This window comes from Abrus precatorius, unplaced genomic scaffold (assembly GCF_003935025.1).
Source record: "Abrus precatorius isolate BTA unplaced genomic scaffold, Abrus_2018 Scaffold10, whole genome shotgun sequence".
Classification (NCBI taxonomy): domain Eukaryota; kingdom Viridiplantae; phylum Streptophyta; class Magnoliopsida; order Fabales; family Fabaceae; genus Abrus; species Abrus precatorius.
In genome coordinates, this window is record NW_020874292.1 from 12109987 (window position 1) to 12127934 (window position 17948).

A 17948-nucleotide genomic window follows, 5' to 3' on the forward strand; every position below is an offset into this window, starting at 1 on the left:
CAACTAAAAGTATATTTAAACTAATTTTATTTAAATATAACATGTTATTTGAGATTTAAGTATTAACAGCTGTTTTATTTTCACTTTTTTATTGTTTAAAATCTGTAAATATTATTTTAAATATTGAAATTATATAAAATATGTATTAAAAATTATTAAAAGATAACATATTTTATCGTAATATATTGAAAAATATCATCCTCAAACAAATAACAATATACATTAAGACTAACTTCTGAGTTAGCTTTCAAGGTGAAGAAAAGTTAAGATATGGGAGTAGAGTAAATCATACATATAGCATAAATAGGGAATCATTAAAACTAATTTTCATTAAATAAATGAACCTTAAGACAAAAACAGAGAGATAATTTTCTTTAAAAAGTAAGACTTATGCCCCACTCTCATTATCCACTATTAGTACCAACCGGACAGAAAAGGTCCCCTCATGCCAGCGTGGCTCCCATGTACCAACTAACTCAATTCCCATCACACCAACTAATCCTCCAAACGCCACGCGCTTCATCATCACTCGCCCACTGCCGCACACTTCAACGGCTCACATTTCCCGAAACGCCCCTCCGCGCGTGAGATTTGCATTTACAAGGAAGGGTTCTGATGTCATTTCATGATAACGAAGCTGGAACACTTGGCTCCGAAGTAACTGCACCGGCACTCCCCCACAACCACCGAGGCCATTGCTCTTAACATGTACTTAAACGCACCGTATCAAGTGATACACTATCCACCGTACGATCAAGTCAAGTCATTGCACCGAACGGTTAGAAGAAGAATAGCCGCCAAATATTCAGTTAGTGTTGACCACACGTCGTGTTTCCCCAAAACTAATAATCCAAGCTTTTCAGTTTGTTTCAGTTTCAGACATTTTCTTTTCGGTTTTTTAGTTTTGAGTTTAACTTTCACTCCAAAGGCTTCAAAGACAGGACAACATGCAAATGCAACAGCTAATAAATTGAAGAAGCTTTAGGTCACATTTTGCTTTGTTAGTTCTCATTTTCTGTTTCACTCTTTTCCATGGTACACACTACCCACAACCTTTCTCTATTGTTTTTGCTTTCTTCATCTGTTTTCTTAGTTTCTTGTTCATTCTATTTGTTCATATCTTACTGTTGTGAAAAAAAAAATCTTTAAGAAAAATAATGAGAATTTCAATTCTGTAGTCTAATAGTTTCAATGTGGTTGTGGTACCCAGGAATTGTAGATTTGAGGCCAAGAGGTTCCACGTTTGTCAGGTAATTGTCAGATCTAGCTTCACTCGTGTTAGTTTAGCTCCAATTTGTGGTGTTGATGGATGAAACAGATCTTGTTGATTTTAATTCTGTGTTTCCTTAGGTGTGTTTGATTTGTTGCTTCAGTTTTAGGACTTGGTTTGGTTGTTGTATCGGCATTGCGCTGGTGTCTTTCATGACTATTGCTAAATTATAGTAATTGTCGAAGTTTTGGTGAAAACTCCAGTTTGTATTTCCCAGTTGCCTTGCGGTTATTGTTTGATTATTTTATTTTGATGCACTATTATTGTCGGTGACAACATATTAAGGTCACGAGTGTGGTGGTCCATGATTAGGTGCAGTTATTATTATTGCACTTGAGAATAGATGCGATCAATTTTGTTCAATATGTCTTTTTACTGTTTATAGTTGTTGGTCGTCATTATTTCCCTTGATTTACAGTTTCAAAGCCTAAAGGATTACATTGGTGATTGGCCTACCTTTCTCTTTTTGCTGTAAATTTGGCTGATTGTGAGCGTGTTGCCCCACTTTGTCCATCATTAGTAGGAGAAGAGAATCATTCTCTTGTTAATAACCTATTAATTAAAGAGAAGGAAAGTAGTTAATCTCTTTGGGTAAGAAGAATATCCTTGTTGCAAAAGCTGTTATCCTATTTTCACCCAGAAAATTTTACCTTTTAGAAAATAAATTGCCAGTTGAAGACTTAATTCTTAGCAAATGTGATACAATTTCTAACCGTAACCCACATAAAAGAAAAGAGAGGAAAGAGAGACAATTTCTTAAACAGAGCCTTCTAAAATATGTTTGTGTTTGAAATTCTGTAGCATCCTTGATTTGTTTAATATAAGGTATAAAAATGAGATAAATTTTATGAAATTTGTTTTGTAGTTTCTAGAACTCCTAAAATCTTGTCTATGAGATTTTAAGATTCCTCCTTCATATTATATGAATACTTTAGTTATTAAGTGTTTTAGCATTGCAGTTAAGTCGTTTCTATGTCAGCATATGAATGCTAATTATTAGAATTTATTCTCCTAGTTCCAGCATTTGCCTTGCTACCTGATGGCCGTAATGACTTATGTATCTCAACCATACAACACATCGGGGTTACAGTATAACCGTGGCAACATTTCACTGCTTAACCTTAGTTGCACCGAGAAAGTAACTAAATTTGATGGTCTTGTTTAGTATTCAACAATTCATATTGCATAATTTCAGGATTTAGTGTGTTTTTGGTTTTTGAGTTGTTTATTCACTTTCTTATTTAACCTTGTGAAACAATCATCATGGGGATCGATATAGAGATTGGGTTCACTGTTTTTCTGCTGCAGGTTGTGATCTCAGAATGGGGAAATCACCAGGAAAATGGATCAAAACTGTACTATTTGGGAAAAAGTCGTCTAAATCAAATATTTCAAAAGGAAGAGAGGTACTACTACAAGTTAAAGCGACATCACAACCCTATTCAACATTAGTAAATATTTTTGTTTTACTTACGTGTGAATCCAGATAGCCCTTACATTACAACCTAATTTGTCTAATCAGGATTATTAATAAATTGTTGTTATGATATAGAGAAAAGGGCAGGAAAATGAGTATAGATTTAGTTCTACATTAACAGGCAATTGTCAGATTCCTGTCTGTTATTTTTCCATTACTGTAAAACCACATTCTGCTTTGGTTTCATTGCCATGGAACTAAAGTTTTCCATTGCCAAACACCCAAGATTATGAACAAGAAATGGAGCTAGGGTATTTAACTGCTGTTGCACTATTTAAATGTATTTTGATATGAGGTTTTCCTCATGCAACTTCTGACTTTTACTTTAATTTCATGTAGAAGCTTGTTAATAGAAAAAAAGAAGTGATCACTTCCAACGTGTTGGAAAATGATTTGGATTTAGATCCAAACCCCAATAAGATTGACAGAAATGAGGAGGACCTTGAACTAGAGAATGAAGAATCAGAAAATATTTTACCGGGGAACCAAGAAAGAGACATCATAGGATCTGTTGACCAAGATGCACCACCTGATCCAGAGAAAATCCGGCAGAAGGAAGCAGCAACAAAGGCACAGGCTGCTTTTAGGGGTTATTTGGTAGGTCTCTAACTGTTTTAAAGAAAATTAATTGATTAAATTCTTATTGTTGTTTTGTCTAAAACATTACAAGTTTGAAGTGTACTCTGGGATAAGATATCTAGATGTAGAGTGCAAAAGGATAGTAAACTGTGAAACTTACTTTCCTATTATTATTGAAGGTTGATGACCCTTTGACACGTGTAATAGAAGAAAAAGGGAAAGTAAGCTGGAGAGAATTGGACCAAAGGAAATTATATATGCCCATTGAAGGAGAAATAGGAATGCTGCCAGGAGTAAGGAGGAAAGTGTAACAGAATGTATAGTTGTACACATAGCAGCAGGATATTTATTTGAGAGGAGAATTGTGCAATGGTGGGAAAGGGAAACAAAAACATTAAAAAGAATAGGGTGGACCGGTGGAGGAACTGTGGAGTTGTAGGATAGAATTTTGGAAGTGAATTGGTGGCATAGGCTTGGGAAAGTGGAGTCCATGTAACAGCTTTGGTTGTTATATCTTACGGCTGTATTTCCTCAGTATATGTGGTTCTATTATTGAGAAGTAGTTTTCCCCCTTTATGAATCTCTCCTCCTTGTGTTCTATCCTGTATTCAGTATTAATTACAGTTACTAATTACTATTGAAGGTTTTGGTCAACTAAGTACGCTAGAACAATTCTTTTAAATTAAATGTAGTATTTAGAGTTAGAACCAATCATTAGACTTCTATAACCCCCCCCCCCAATTTTTCTTAATTTGTGATGTTATTTCATATAATATTATATCTGACATGTTTATTGGTCAAATCAATCTGGCAACAAATTTCGTGTTTTATAAACTCAAAACTCTAAGAATTTTTCGTAATCTTGAAAATAATCCTGAGATATTTGCCTGTCATATGTTTACTCTTCCTGGCTTCCACTGTCACCACAGAGACTCATCTGATACAAATCATATTTCATTTGACAACCAATTGCAATCTTAATTTCTTTACTAATGTCTCTAATATTTTATCTATATTTTCTTTCAAGAGAGATAGTGCATGAACATTTTTTAGCAAATTGAAAATATCTTTGTGGAGTTCCTCTGACTGTACAAGTTTGTCAAAATCATACAATATTTTATATCAACTAATGGATGGATCACTTATGAAGGCGCGCAGGGCATTTAGGGCCCTAAAAGGCATAATAAGGTTGCAAGCACTTATTCGTGGGCACTTGGTTAGGAGACAAGCTGTTGTTACACTATGCTGTATGTATGGGATTGTAAAGTTACAAGCACTTGTTCGTGGAGGAAGGGTTAGGCAGTCTGATGTTGGATTTGAATTCTGTGACAAGCGCAATCTACTTAAGTCTCTGGTACTGTTTTCTAAAATTCTGTAAATTATCAATGATTTTTCATGTTGCTTATATTGTTCAAGGAATTTTTCTGATTTGTATGAGTGTATAATGCACCTCACTATCTAGGTCAAATTAGAACAAAATGGTTCTATTAAATGTGAAAATTTTAGCTTAACAGATAGCATTGAAATTAGAACTTGTTAAGGATTGTGTTTGACAAATGTATTGACATTTATTGGATAATATGAAAATTGGTAAGGGTGAATAATATGTATTTATTGAACAAATGTGAAATTTCTAATCAAATTCTTCTGGTTAGTGGATGGTGCCATCAATCATGTATTCTTAGAAGGCAATAAAATTATTCTGCCCGTGTATAATCCCTTTACTGGAAAAAGTTACAGAAAGGAGTTCTTGGTGAATTTGGCAACCTTTAACCACTCAACTGGATGTTCAAAACTTTTAATAGAGGTTAATGAATAACCAATTATTGACTCAATTAACCACTTTACTGATTAACTTTTCTTAAATTTAAAATAGTTTTACCAAAAATTCCTTTTTCTGTTTTTTCGTTATTTTTAATTGCTAGTGGTAAGATTTTTCCTTCTGAATGTGTCATTTGTTTGTGCTTCAGGATGGCAAATTTGGTGAGCCAGTTGGAATTTCCACAAAAATTTCAAGGCTTTCAGCAAATAGGTTCATCTGTAAGGTAATTCATTGTGCCATGCATATGATACAATTATTTATTTATTTTTTCATTTCACATATTATGGATAGATTCATTTGATAATGAACAGTACTATAAGTTTTTCTTGGATGAATGTGCTTTAATTTTGCATTTGAGAAAAAAGAATTTAGACCCCCTTCATTGAGAGAACAGCACCCTTTTTCTTTCTCTCTATGGGCCAGTGGGACCACCCTGCTAGTAGTAGGGAGACAAAAATACAACATCCCTGATAATTGCTCTCAACTGCAGAGGATTTTGAATTCAAATACTTAGATAAGGCAAGGTATTGCTTATTTCTCAAGAACATGAAATGTAATTTTTTAATGATGAATTTTGGTATTAAGAAAAGTTAAAGAATAAAATGTTTTTTTTTTAGTAGAACTAACTATTGGAGCCATAAAGAATATGCCTGTCCTTATTAACTGATATTTACCATAGCTACCTATTCTTTTCCCTTTTCTTCCTAACAATGCCGTTTAGAACAATTTTTGTTTACATGGTCTACCATTGTTTGAAATAAGAGGAAGATTGAAAGGTTCTGTTTTAACTTTTAACACTCCAGATTGAGGCTCATAGTTTTGAAGTTGTGCTTTTTATTATATGAAGAGGCTTTTTGTTGTTAGGCATGCAGACACATGCATAGATGCTATAGTATCACTTCAGTGACAGTTTAATTATTTAATTTTAGATTGAAAAGTGTAGCAAGGACGTGACTGTTATATTTACTTAAATATTCAAGCAACATTGTTGGATAGCAAAAAAAGGTAATTAAGTAAATCAGATGACATGATTGTAAAATTAATCATATGTCAAAAGTAATTAAGATTGCGTGTTCTCAATTCTAATTCCACGAGCAGTAATTTTGTTCAATTACTTGACATTATTCTGATAAGAGTACACAGAGAAGAGTAACAGGTTCATTACCAGTGTAGTCCAGTAAAACAGCTTGGATGAATTCATAAATGATATTATAATTACTTATAATTATCAGAACATGTTTGAATTTGCTCCAAGTGGATTTATGTGCGATACTAATCTTGTCTTGCCATAATTTACTTCAATTAAATCTGGACCTGGAAATAAAGGGGCTATATTGCGGCATAAATTATATGGATCACACACTTCTATCAAATTTCTGTTTTACTCAAACTGGGTATGTGAAAGTGTTTGTTTGTTGTTTTAGCTTCTTGCTTCATCAACTACAATAACGGCCCTGCACCTGCAATATTTAAGTGGAGATCCAAATTCACTCTTTAGCTGGTTAGAGCGCTGGTCAGCATCTTACTTTTGGAAACCGGTTCCCCAACCCAAGAAAATTCGAGACTCTAAATCTCAGAGAAAGCAGGGCAACATTTCAAATGGAGAAGCTCAAATTAGCAAGTCGAGACGTACAAACAGGAAGCTTCCTATTGCAAATTTTGAATCAGTCCCAGTTCAAACAAATCCTGAATTTGAGAAACCAAAACGTAACTTAAGGAAAATCTCAAACCAACTGTCAGATCCAGAGCAAGAAAACCCACAAAGTGAGCTTGAAAAGGTTAAATGTAACTTGAGAAAGATTCATAACCCTGTTGTTGAGAATGCTATTCTGTCAGAAGTTGGATGTGAGACCCCAAAGCAGCATTTGGAAAAGGCAACAGTTATTGCAGATCATGCTGTTTCAGAACAAGGGATCATCACTTCTGATGAAAAGGTCAAGAAGGAAGCAACTTCAACCATTTCCAATGTACCTGATGTAGAAATTATGCCAAGACCAACAGTTAACATGGAGGTGTCAGACATTCCAAGCAGTTATCAAGTGTCTGTGGACTCAAAACCCTTGGCAGAGACTATAATTAAAGATAGAAACACTTCTGATGAAGTTAACAAGGAACTGAGCAATCTACCTGACGCTATTTTTAAAGATGAAAATTATCCATTAACAAATGGAGATTTGATTCATAAAGGAGAACTACCAGGTAATGAAAAGCAGAAACCCACCCGGAAAGCCTCAAATTTGGCTAAGCAGGAGAATGCAGAAAATGGTTTAAAGAATAGTCCAAAATTACCAAGTTATATGGCAGCAACTGAATCTGCAAAGGCAAAGTTGAGGACACAAGCGTTCCCAAGGTTTGGACAAGATGGAATTGACGTAAACAATACTGCTGAGCGACATTCTCTGTCGTCTTCAACTAACAACAAGATTAGTTCACAATCACCTAGGACACACAAATCAGTTCAAGCAGGTGGTAAAGGGGGCCACAGAAGTGACAGAACTACACCATCTTCTAGAGGTGGGAATGATATGATATAGTTTTTCCTACATATATTGGTTTGAAAATATGTCACAATATGATTTTACCTCGAAAATTATTATTTTAATGATTTTTGAAAAACTGATTAGTTAGTTTAAAGTCGCTAGTCCAATCTTCACCGGATAGTTTAGTCTTGATTGCAGACTCTGAATAGTACACTTCTTTTTCTTCATAGTAAATCAACATGGTAGAAGAGAAGTTTTAATTTCCATATGAATCAATATGCTGGCGTGTTCCTTTGTTTTCTCATGATTGATAATCATAAACTAGGTCTTGTCTTGCAGGGAAGGTAATTCAAGCAGAGTGGAGGAGGTGATACGAAGACTGGTTTTCAGGGGTTGAACAAGAGGAAGAAAATCGTGTGGGGCCAACTATGATGAGAGTTTTTGAAATGATAGGACCATGGTATGAGCTGGTTTGATCGGCTTCTTATTTTTCCTGCATTCTGGGTATTTGAGGGTGAGTTGTACGATATAGGTTTTACGTTTTGCACGCTGCAACTTTACAAGTCTATGTTCTGTTTGTTTCTGGCATGATTCCTTGGCTGTCCATATCATATTTCTCCCCCCCTCAGTGTGTATGACCATTAACTTGATGTACCTTCATTTGTGTTCCTAAACTTCTCTGTGTGGACAAATATAGTCCGGTAACATGAATAAACTCATACGAGATTTCTTCAGCCTTCCAAAAACTTTTCGCATTTCAACTCGTCAGGGCCCCCGGTGATAGATGGGTTGTGTTATGTTAACTTTTACAGAGCATAAGATGCATGACGACTAAGGTCCATGATAGCTTACAATACTCGTAAGTTTTGTTGTTTTTTTTTAACTTATTTTATCGAACTTTCTGGTAGAGTATATATATATAATCAGTTTATTTTAATAAGTTTGATGATTAAATTTATATCACAAGACTTTAATAAAGGTGCAAATGTGATACAGTTAATCACCAAAAGAGAAAGAGCAAATAACTAGTATCTGTCTCACTTGAACGGAATATCTCAGCGGGGTCTACAAAACAAAGTTGAACAACACAAAATAATATCTCACTCTCTTGCCCATGACTCAGGCTGAATCTTATTACAACTCTTCTATGCCTTGCTCATGTTTCATTCTCTCTTATAAAAGACTTCCCGTCTCATGTACTCTTCATGACTGTCCAGTGTATTGCCCACTAAAGCATGACTAACTCTTCCCTAAATTATTCATCACGTGTCACTTTGTTACCCCTCTCGGAATATACCTTCCAATTTGTGGTATCTCAATTTACCTGCTCATCTAATAACTTCACCTTATTTCTTGAATTGGTAGGCTCACGGGTCTCGTCAAAATGCATCCAAAAAATATCACTTGACAACGATGAAATAACATGACCAGCGATTAACAATCCCTTGCATTTTCTTTGTAAGAAATGCAACTGACATTTTGTTAACACACTCTTAATTTAATGAATTTTTTTTTCATATTTTTATAATTTTTAATAAAATTTAACTAATGATTAAGAGTGTATTAAAAAAGGTAAGTTAGAGAATATATTTTTAGCATCTCTCTTTCTTCATTCCTTGATACTTTTATTGTTACATAGTTAAGCCCAAATAAGAAATGTGTCTTTTGTCACACTTTATTGCTACTTTAATTTAAATTTTTTTATGTAAAATATTCTTATCGTTCACTAAGTTGTAAAAAAACAATATTTTAAATAAAAGTTACTTAAAAGAAAGTAATAATAAATATTTACAAATTCATAATAAATACACTCCAAATGAAAAGTAGTGTTGGATTGAATGAATATTTTGCTCTTGTTAAGAATTTGGAACAAAAATTTTATTCTTTAAAATTTTAAAAATCACATTAGTCTCATATTTTCATTCTCGTCGAGCATTTTAATCTGTAGATCAAGACGCTATTAATAAATAGTAACAAAATATTAACATATACTAAGATATCACATTAAGTGACATGTATGAATGGTTATGTAAGAAAAATTATGTAGTATATGTTATATGATATATGTTTTCATTTCATTTTAATTCTTTAAACTATCACCTGTTAAACATTTTAGTTTGTGAGATTGTCACCTACAAGCATTTTAATTCTTGATTCTTAAAACCTTCCACCTACCAATTCTTCTTCATTATCCATCACCGAAAACTATCATCGCCGATCACCATTTGCGTTCTTTGTTGGCAACCCAAGTTTATGTTTGTTCCAAATTTAGGTCTCATTGTTCCCTTCAAAACCCCACAAACTATTGTTTGAAAACAATTTCCAAGCTCATAGAGTCCAATAATAGACAACACCGTCGATGTCAAAACTTAAGAGAAATAGAAAATTGTATATCAACGCAATGATTTGAATTAGAACATTGCAAAGAGATTAATCAACAATCCACAAAATAAAATTATGATTTCGTACCATCACCACCGTTTGTGGATAACAAAAATATAACTTTGAATAATCAATTTAAGAGCACTTTTCACCTCTTGAAACAACCATTAAAGGAAATACTTAGCTATGTTTTTTTATATATACCTGAAACCCATATATAAATAGTCAACGAAACCATGAGGTTGAAATTTGTCTAAACATTGCTTGAAACAAGCCGAGAATGTAGTTTTTAGTAATAGAAAATCAATAGGAAGAAGGATGGATATATGAAATATCAGCAACTAAAATGCTTATCAAGACAATATAAGGGACTATAATGCTTGACAGGTGATAGTTTCAAGAATTAAAATTAAATAAAAACATATATTATTAAATATGACATCATTTTCATTAAGTAATTAATTATAAATGTTACTTATCTTGACATATTAGCATTCTATTAATATATATTACTATATATGAGTCTAAAGACTAAAATGTCTAATAGATATAGAAAATAAATAAAAAACCTAGATATAATGTAAAAATTTTTAAACTTATATTAGTGTAAATTTATATATATATATATATATATATATATATATATATATACACATGTATAATTTTTAAAAAATAATATACTATCAATATAAAATTTTAGCTATCAACTAATTAAAAATTACCATAATTATAATTTTCAAAGTCTTTTTTATAGAAGTTAATAATTCTTAATAACATGTCATCAATAATTACATTGTAGCATAAAAAATATTTATGTTGAGATCGTTTTAATTAAATTCTAACTTTAATTAAATAAAATTTTAATTCTTTGAAATTAAAAATATTAATTTTTTAATTTTATATCAATAAATGTTCACATATTTCTATAAAAAAAAAACAATCCTTTTTCCTATATAATTTATAGTTTATGTCAACAAAATATAAATATTTTGAATTTAGGATAAAGGAAGGATTCTGAAAAAAAAAAAGTTATAAAAAATAAAATGAAACTAAAAATTTACACCAGAGTTAAAATCTTAAACACTACTTGAAATAGCGTTTGAAAAACCGTCATTCCATTAATAGCTATTAATTTTAATCTTACTAAACAATAATTTTGTTCTAACAAACATTTCAACAAATAGAATAAACTTAAATAATTCCGTATGAAGAATTAATTGTGGACAGAACAAACGGGTCTCAAGACTTCTTTTTTTGTTTTCAATTTGTTAACATAACTTTTAGTACATGTAATCTTGTAAAATTTACCTGTATAATTGTATAGATTTATGTTTATTTATGTTGCGTCTTTACTTCGTCATTTTTCTGGATCAGTCCTTTACTCATACCTTTCCCTCCTCCAGAGAACCCACTTCAACCGAAAAAACAAAGGGAAGATTCCAATACCTAGGGCATGACTCACTGAAAATTGAGTGAACTAACTTGAGTTGGATCAATCACAACCCCATGAACTGGTCCTGAACGACGAAAATTTCTGCGTTGTCTTACAGTAGGAGACGATGATAGTTGAATGCTATGAGGAACAGGAACTTTCTGCGAGTGGCCGGCAATACATAGGGCACCAGTATCATCTTGCTCCCAGTATACTTCTACCATAGACCCAGTGGGGTTATCTGCAGACTCTGTTCCTGGAATTCCCACAAACCTAGCTCCTGTAGGAATCTGCATGATTATTGAATTGATCAGCATTCAGCAGAAAAGGACTAGTCGTCATAGTTGCAACTTATATTGAACTGAAAAGCAAAAGGTTCTGCAACTTTGACAACTGTGCTCGGGTTATAAATAAATATTTTATATTCACAGTGTTAGAGAACTCAATACAACAAACTTCAACTCAACCTTTTGAGGTATACACCTGACTGTAGAAAAATCTAAAGTAAAATACAGTGACACTTACCTGCACGGATTCTCCAGATGATAAGGACAGGGTCACTAGGCTTCCTTCGGCTGCAGCATTTTCGAGTTCTGCTTGCTTTGCAATATTCAAGAAAACTTCTTCCAGAGTTGTAAGACCAAGCTGGATGTCGGATATGCCTAGCTCTTCTTCTCTATCTTGGAGCTCCGAAAAGAAATTCTGTTTGGGAAGCAACAGGAGTATAAGAAAATATAATCTGTGTTATGGCTCATTTGGGGCGTGCTATGCATAATTCTAACGAATATGTAACAATAATTTATGTTCATTAAGAAGAGTAAACTCGTTTTAGTTATTAGACAGTATGCATTGGTCATTTTAATTATTGACTATAAAATTTTTACTTTAATTATATAAAATGACATTTATTTTAGTCACTCTCTTTTTTTTGTGTGTGTGTATAAAATGACAATTAAGAAATGATGTGAAAAAAAAATAATGACTTTAAGAAAATCAAGGACTAAATTGAAGATTTTTTTCAAGTCGGGAACTAAAATAATTGACCCTTAAATAGTGTATTGCCGTGAGCAATGTAAATAAATATAGGAGTTACTCTTTACTATAAATTATAAACTATGGTGTTACAGAAAGGATAGCGCTATTCCTACAACAAAATCTTGCAACATATCTTACAACAAGGAGAGAGAGATAGGAAGGGAAAAGAAAAAAGTAAGAAAACATTTTCACAAATTATAAAGACAATGCACAGATGACTCCTTTTCCATCCCTTGAGGCAAAAAAGAAATTGTCAGAAGTTTTTGCCGTTTAAAATTAAGTATACTTGTTCTCAGGTAATACACAAGATAAGATGATTATAGTTTCAAACTATAACCAGTAAATATTGACTCGGCAAAAAATTCTGCCTATGTAGGTCCGTTAAACTAGAAAATTCCAACAAATATCTGCTTCCATGTCAATCAGTATTTAAGCAACATATAAGACACAAAAGTTATAAATCCTGTTGTCAGAGCAGATTAAAGGAAATGGACGAAGTCAAGAAAAGATAGCTTACCGTCAGAAGTGCCTCTCTGTCATGGGGAATCACAAAAGTTAGGAAGTTATTGTTCTCCTCTTTTGGCACCACATCTAAACGCTGTCAATATATTTCAGGGGTTAAAAACCAATCCTTTGCTTGTCATGGAAATATTTCAAATCATCATAGCAATTCATCTCACATTTTTAAAGAATTTCTTTACGGTCTCACGATGTTCTGTCGATATTGCATCTCCATTGCCAGGACTTCGTTCATTATTGTTTCCATAGAAGCTGATATTAGCAATAAACCCAGTTCCGAATCTTGACTTCAATCTGATTGAGGTACCAATGCAGCGAAGCCTTCCCTTCGCCATGATTCCAATGCGGTCACTTAGAATGTCAGCTTCTTCCATAGAGTGTGTTGTAAGAACAATGGCACGCCCTCTTTTTGCATTTTCTATTATGTCCCACACATGCCTTCTTGTTATTGGATCCATACCAGTAGTCTGGGAATTAAAATCAAGGATTAATCATGTAACCATGTCAATAAATGCATGCATGAAAGGAATAACCTGCATTGCATACCGGTTCATCCAAAATGACTAACTTAGGGTCACCAATAAGGGCAATTGCAACACTCAGACGACGTTTCATTCCTCCACTGTAACTTCCAGCTCTCACTTTGGCTGCATCTGTGAGTCTCACCTCTGCCAACGACGTCTGGGTAATCTACATTTTTTCAGAGCTAGAATTAGAAGGAACGAGTAGCAGTACTCCGAATAGTTAATTTCAAATATTACACATGCCGTGCGTGCATGCACACATAGTAATTACTTCTACAGAACAATTTCAGGCCTGGAGGAGACATACTGATTTTATGGAAGCTGGGGACAGGCCTTTAATAGTAGCAAAGAGTTGAAGGTGTTCTTGACCAGACAGTGCATCCCATAGGATATCAAACTGCAGATTAGAATTTCAGTAACTGGTCAGTCATCTTTTAACGAGGAGAGAAGAGAAAGTCATTTCATTTGAAAATCATATTTATGCATTCCTTATGTGCTTAGATAGACATCCGTACATGAAAAACATATATGTGGGGGTAGAGAGAGAAAGAGAGAGAAACACCTGAGGACATACTCCTATAAGCTTTCGAATGTTTGACATGCCAGTAGAACTTCGGATGGAATGTCCATAAATCAAAGCTGTTAAAGAAGTTTAAAACGTTAACATATTCTTCTTGATTAATTATCGACATTTTGATTAATGAATGTTCAATGTTGTAGTTAAAGAGAGAGAGAGAGAGAGAGAGAGAATCACCATCTCCATTAGTTACTGGAGTTATCCCCGTCAGACAATTAATAGCTGTAGTTTTTCCAGCTCCATTGGGCCCTAGAAGACAAAATAACTGATCTTTTGCAAAGTTCACCCACAAACCCTGGAAATAATATAAGAATAACACATTAATCATATTTCCAAATATAGGTCAATCTCCACATGAAAACAGATTACATTCTCCACCATGTTGCCTTATTGAAAAACGAAATATTTGAGACACTCAAATAAAATAATAAAATAGCGGGAAAGGTTCAGGAAAACAGAAAATTGATCATCACTATTCCAAAAGAGATCAAGTTGAGAAGATTTCAATGTGTTTGTATGAATATTCTGTAGAATTGCACCCAAATCACATAGGAAAAAGTTATTTTCATAAACCAAATAATTCCAAGTGCTTAAGAGATGAGAAGCCGTTTTGTCTGAACCATGAATAATGCACATGCCCATCTTTGCCTTTTCCTGACTCTTGAGATTTCACCTTTAATGAGGAAGAATGGGGAGTAACAATCAAACACATGATTGCTTAGTCATAGAAGCTCTAATGTCATGTCATGAATTAACGATCCCAAAAGCTTAAGTGTCAGATGAAGTCACGTGAATGATTTTATATATAACAGGATTCATCAATGAAAAATTGTTGTACGAAAACAGACAGGAACAACTTTTATTCTAATCACCCCAATTTCGAAGATAAAAGTTTTAATAGGAAATGCTTTACCTTAACAGCATTGTAAGGAGTACTCCTTTTACATTTACAGCAGCACCCAATGTTTAGTGTACCAGGATATGTCTTTGCAAGGCCATGTATCTGAACAGCAACATTTGCGTCAACCACACCTTCTGTTAGTTGCTGTTTCACTTTGTTTTCTTCTTCAAGGACATCTTCATCATCTGGAGTAATTTGCTCATGGCGTGGGGCTGAACCTACACAACTACAAACCCCACCCTCTACAAAACGAAGATAAGGAGATGGGGAAGAAGAGTTAAGTCATAAAGAGCAGGAAAGAAATAAAAAAACACTCCTTGAAGCACAAAATTAATCACCTTTCACTTTTTGGCCTCCTTTTCCCATCCAGTAACTAGGATTTAGAAAGTATATTATCGATTTCCTCACCCCTGATGCATTTGGGATTATGTTGTCAAAGTAGATGGCCAGAACAAACCAGAGAAAGAACGTAACCACAAGCCATATATAAATATCATTCTGTCAATGAAAAAAAATAAAATATACTAACTGTTGCAGTGACACAACTAATGCTTGAGGGGCAGGTAGGGATAAAAGAAAATGGAGAACTGCAGAACAGAAAGTGAAATGTAAAAGCAAAATTGAAGTGGGTTTTGGTGTTGGGATTTAGAGGTCCATCATTGCTTACAATTGTTATCACACAATTATCATCATTAGCAGCACATTCCCCCCGTTTACTCCAGCTAATACCATCATCTTCAGGAGTAGCAACTGCATCTGAAAGCACTTGTAATGCTTGAGCAAAAGGATTAGGTGGGAATAATGACCAAACATTTCGGAAAGTTTTGGAGATGCTATCTGAGTAAGGAAATCCTGCTTGTACAACAAGCTGAAAACAGAAAATAAAAGAAAAAAAAAATATGAGCATTCCTTCTTTCTGCTTCTCAATAAACCTTCTCCAGAAAGTAAGAAAAGGATTCATGCCTGAGTCACAAAGCCCACAATAAATATAGAAAATCCCACTGTTGTTGCCGAAGATGATTTCCGAATGAAAGCAGATAACATGAAGGCTAAGCCAGTCTACAATAAACATAGAAGCTACTTATGGGTTATATAATCCCAATAAAAAAGATGAAGGTTTAAGCAGAAACTAAACAGGAATGTTCTCACCATATTGAGTTCAAAAAGGAAGAACAAAAGGAACAGGATCGCAAAACTGTTTTTCAAGAAAAAACTAAACTGGAACATCATTCCAAAGAGAACTATGAGGAGGGACGATATAATCGTGACAACAGTTTCCCAAGTAAGCCAGGATAACCAGTAAGCAGCATCATAAAGGCCCATCATGGTCATTGCCTGTGCCAACAAAAAAGTCCACAAAATAACAATTCCAATTAGAAAATGATGACAATTTCATAGGGTCAATGACATATCCATATATCATGAACAGTTTACCCCAAAAGTTTAAGCTATTAGCTGAAAAATCAGAAACGATTTTGAGCTTTGTTTTATCCTTCTACTTATCATCTTAATAATTCTCTTATTATATTATAAAGTAAACATAAAATGAAAAAACGTAAAGGTATTTATTATCTTGAACACAAAAAATATTTAATTTTTTTCCTTTTAATAATTAAAAAGATTTGTAAAAACAGAAGGTAAAGAATTTAGAATTATTTTACGATTTTAACTAAATGTCTAACACCGCATTAATTACCTGGCGAAGTTTAAGCTCTTTCTCTGTGACCAAAGAGCTAATCTGAAGAACAAAATTAAACATGGCAATTGCGAGGAAAAACGCTGGACCAATTGAACCCACGGCAGAGAAAGGGATCCGAGCAGGGTGTGCGAATTCCCTCAAAAACACATTCCAACTGAAATTCGAGTCTGAATTATCATTTGAAGCCACAAATTAGATCGCAGCTATTCGAACGTTTCAAATACCAACAGAATTCAATCAAATAACAAACATTTATGTTTCATACATACCTCCAATTAGGTATCTTGCAATTTCACGCTCCGCAGCAAGCTGAAGAGGAAGTTGGAACGAAGCAGTAGGATCTTCATATTTTCCTCGTTTCGGAAGAGTAGTCGAATTCGTTTGAATACCATAGCTTATAACGGTGTCGTTTTTCTCCACGAAATGAAGAGCCCCTGCAACGCGCATAGGGTTACTCAAAAGCCACGCATCCACTTCACCTTTATCCCCAAACGACAACACCTGCGGCACAAAACGCTCAATTATTCATATCATTCACATTGAATCGTTAATTATTTGGTACCTTAGAGGGAGGTATGGGCCTGCCGGGGTTGTTGTTCATGATGCGGTCCACAATGGTGTGAAACTTTGCGTTTTGGTCACCGCTCCAAACGAAGTCGTAGCATGGAAGCTTTATGAAGTACTTGCTTTCGCAAGGAGTGATAGGAGGAGAGGGTTGATTGGGAGGGTTTGTGACTTTTTTATACGCAGAAGAGGTTGATGTTTGAGCCTTAATTGCCTTGTCGATTGCAAATATGAGAAAGATGAACATTAGAGGAGACAAGAGTTGAAGCAGAGTAGCTCTCTTGTTTCGCCACGATAATAAAAGGTTCTTTTTCAACAGTGCTTTGTATTGTTGCGCCACCAGCGTGAACCCGCGGGTGGTAGCCATTTCTCTCTTCTTTTCTCTTTCACTAGAGTTGAGAGTGTGGGGTGAGAAGGAGAAGAATGATGTTATCTTGGAAGAATGCTGGGAATATTAATTAATATATAGTTGGGGCTACGTGAGAAATTCTCTCTTTTGTATCGGAATGGGAAGGGATGCAACATCTTAACTTAAATGGTAGTTCCAAGAAGGGAAAGCGCGGGTTTTTCCTTTCTTTCTCCGTTGTCATTCTTGCAGGAGAGAGAACAAATATCGCTGACGCAATCGTCCTCGTTGTTTGTTGTTTGGCATTTGACTTATCTACATTTACCAACTCTGCCATTCGT

At 34.1% G+C, this 17948-nt stretch overlaps 2 protein-coding genes across 15 annotated transcripts; one reads left to right on the top strand and one right to left on the bottom strand.

Annotated features, from left to right (window-relative positions):
* Positions 1-866: 866 nt before the first annotated feature.
* On the top strand, positions 867-8368 carry LOC113863251 (protein IQ-DOMAIN 31-like). 9 transcript variants are annotated; one of them, XM_027496818.1, is made up of 8 exons: positions 867-985; positions 1211-1250; positions 2579-2676; positions 3087-3344; positions 4477-4680; positions 5297-5371; positions 6573-7662; positions 7968-8368. In XM_027496818.1, the coding sequence occupies exons 3-8, from the start codon at positions 2593-2595 to the stop codon at positions 7997-7999; spliced, it is 1743 nt and encodes a 580-aa protein (XP_027352619.1). In that variant the 5' UTR covers positions 867-985; positions 1211-1250; positions 2579-2592; the 3' UTR covers positions 8000-8368. The 9 variants fall into 9 exon arrangements, with proteins under 9 accessions (XP_027352619.1, XP_027352604.1, XP_027352571.1 ...); XM_027496803.1 differs by having other exon boundaries at positions 1211-1277; positions 6573-7671; positions 7968-8340; XM_027496770.1 differs by having other exon boundaries at positions 6573-7671; positions 7968-8340.
* LOC113863223 (ABC transporter A family member 2) lies at positions 5253-17948 on the bottom strand. 6 transcript variants are annotated; one of them, XM_027496735.1, is made up of 17 exons: positions 17260-17818; positions 16967-17198; positions 16695-16864; positions 16148-16333; positions 15962-16057; positions 15666-15866; positions 15337-15496; positions 15011-15240; positions 14275-14392; positions 14083-14159; positions 13828-13917; positions 13543-13686; positions 13158-13463; positions 12995-13075; positions 11968-12144; positions 11457-11732; positions 5253-7119 (listed from the first exon to the last, which is right to left on the bottom strand). In XM_027496735.1, the coding sequence occupies exons 1-16, from the start codon at positions 17626-17628 to the stop codon at positions 11469-11471; spliced, it is 2901 nt and encodes a 966-aa protein (XP_027352536.1). In that variant the 5' UTR covers positions 17629-17818; the 3' UTR covers positions 5253-7119; positions 11457-11468. The 6 variants fall into 6 exon arrangements, 5 of the variants coding, with proteins under 5 accessions (XP_027352536.1, XP_027352525.1, XP_027352549.1 ...); XR_003504527.1 differs by lacking the exon at positions 5253-7119 and adding an exon at positions 9153-10214 and having other exon boundaries at positions 11319-11732; positions 17260-17924; XM_027496724.1 differs by lacking the exon at positions 5253-7119 and having other exon boundaries at positions 11030-11732; positions 17260-17948.